This window comes from Pectinophora gossypiella, chromosome 10 (genome assembly GCF_024362695.1).
Source record: "Pectinophora gossypiella chromosome 10, ilPecGoss1.1, whole genome shotgun sequence".
NCBI classification, from domain to species: Eukaryota; Metazoa; Arthropoda; class Insecta; order Lepidoptera; family Gelechiidae; genus Pectinophora; species Pectinophora gossypiella.
In genome coordinates, this window is record NC_065413.1 from 7084958 (window position 1) to 7087289 (window position 2332).

General features: G+C 38.2%; 1 protein-coding gene across 1 annotated transcript; it reads right to left on the reverse strand.

Moving 5' to 3' along the window:
* Nucleotides 1–951: 951 nt before the first annotated feature.
* Nucleotides 952–2033, reverse strand: LOC126370326 (uncharacterized). Its single transcript, XM_050015178.1, has 2 exons — nt 1761–2033; nt 952–1326 (listed from the first exon to the last, which is right to left on the reverse strand). Exons 1-2 carry the CDS (start codon nt 1950–1952, stop codon nt 1177–1179), a joined length of 342 nt encoding a protein of 113 aa, XP_049871135.1. The 5' UTR covers nt 1953–2033; the 3' UTR covers nt 952–1176.
* Between the last annotated feature and the right edge of the window lie 299 nt (nt 2034–2332).

The following is a 2332-nucleotide window of genomic DNA, read 5'->3' on the forward strand; positions in this document are numbered from 1 at the left end:
TGTAAGTACCCTTCCAATTTAATTTACAAAATGATAAGTAAGTGCACAGTGTGGCTGTACGAGTAATAAACCAGCACAAATAAATTGAGGATAAGTGTAAGCCCGCGGCAGACACGGGAATTGAATTACTAACGCATTATGCGGTAACGCGATGAAACTGTAATAAGCGCGCTTTTTGATCCCCGGATAAAATGTAAAACCAAGCCCAGCAACGAACACAGAGACATAACACCCTGGAAGTGACAAAGATTTAAAAATGTGTCGTTAGATGGAGCCACATTTTTTTTTGACGTGACTTTTTGTATATTTGCCGCAGATGGTATTAATTACTTGGCCGGACAAATGGGGAGATGGAGCCACTAAATTAAGTACTTGTAATAAGTAAATCTTGAAACTGTCTGATGGGTCATGCATGTCTGTTAGCAGTTAACCAACTATTTTTTTAAAGTAGATGGCAGCTCAGCATTATTTTAATTAGGTAATACGAAAAATAATTATATACATTGTAGTTTATTTACCACATCAAAAACTCATCTTGCATCTAAAAGCCTTGGCTCATTCTTGCGATTTAGCTGTATTTTATATCAGAGTTGTCCATCTCGGGGTGCTGGGCCATAGGCTTAAACTAATTAGGGCCCCCTGTCTGCGTCAATGTTGTCACAGTGAGGCCACGTTTAATGCGTGTGTCTCCATTAGGGGCCCCAAGTTTGTTCGCCCTGTGTGCACTGACAATTCGCTAAAATTGATTTGTGTCTGTTTGCCGTTCGCCAGTTAGGGGAGCAGTGTTTATGGTCTAGGCAGGTGCTGTAGTTTGTTAACAGGCTTAATTCGCAACGAAAATACGTGCGCTCGAACGAATTCCGATGTGGTGAACGAATAACGATATAACAGTTGTTACAAGTTGCAATCGACGTAGGTGTTCAACGCAGAACAGATTAAAAAATCGTGACATGTTGTTCAAAGTTTATTAATTAGATTGGCTTGACATTATAGTAACAGAAAGCTCGGTGGAGCGAGGGTGTCTAGATTATCTTGCGTTATGACGTTGTAGTATTATTTTTTGGCTGAGGTTACTATGAACAATTTTTCTTCAACATTATTCTTATTTATCTATCGTATAGCAGTGACTTCTAAAGGGTTCTTATTTCTATTTCGCAATAATTTGTTTCTACAGAATCAGTTGTTTTTAGCAAATATTAGTATGAGATAGTTCAGCCCCTCCCCCCGCGCGCTTCGCAGATGGATGGTGACGTTGGTTGCGCCCACGCCACCTGACGTTACCGCGGCCTCCGCGTCCGTTCGCGACAGGTCCCGTGCGATGATAGCCTGGAACATCAAAAATCCTGGTTAAGATTCATATTACAAGCTCGCAGTAGACAATCCATAATTCATTCACTTCATTGTAGACACGTAATTAAACTCACGACCAAAAAGTCACAAATAGAGTTTGACGGAGATGCAATCAGTAAGAAAAACCAGCCTACTTTGTTATTGTGGTACGATAATACTTTGGTTACTTATACTACGTTACTTATTTCTATTTATTCAACATGTATTGCAGTTACTAAAATCTGTATTTTCTTACATAAGCGCCAATGTTTATAGCATACCATGTATATTTAAGTAGTAGTCTTTATTTAAAACACGAGATATGTACAACGAACATCACAACGCCATTGTTTGTAAATCTTGTCCCTGCTTTCACATTACACACAAATACCAATAGCTAGAGTATTCCCAAAATAATATTTCCTTGTTACCTTAATAATCCGTTGCTTCGGGTCCGTATAAGTATAATCCTTGTCCCTCCTTATTAAGGGTATCCCTTTGTACACAACTTTCTCCGTCGATATCAGGAGATTATTGACTCTTGTCCCAACAACTAAGTCCTTAGCTTCGAATATCGTCACACACAGTATTAATAATATCACTGATAGTGTTATAGCCTTCATTGTATCGTCTGTCTTCAGAACATTTTAGGTTATGTCTGATTTTGTCTTTAGACTGAGACGAACTGAGTCATAGTTAAGGAAAAACATAATTGTCAACGGCCAACGCGTTCTGACCTCGACGCTCCTACAGAATGTTTATATTAATCAGGTGCCGTATGACCTATAGGTTCATTTATCATGTCTTTATTACGTAATAACGGTCTGTAATGTTTATTATTATTAAAATAGTATTCACTATAATAGTTATCAAGCTGTTTCGCTCATTTTTATTTAAACTCTTTAGGATTGCCTTATCTAACACAATATAAAGTGCATATGTACAGATGAGTGTATGTAAAGTGACTCAGGCTACCTGTGATGGTTGGTCATCCATTATGAAT

Excerpts from the sequence above, each read along its gene's own strand:
- LOC126370326 (XM_050015178.1), bottom strand. The coding sequence starts at position 1,952 with ATGAAGGCTATAACACTATCAGTGATATTATTAATACTGTGTGTGACG. Across the intron at positions 1,327-1,760 it reads CGAAGCAACGGATTATTAAG|GCTATCATCGCACGGGACCT; the intron begins GTAACAAGGAAA and ends TTGATGTTCCAG.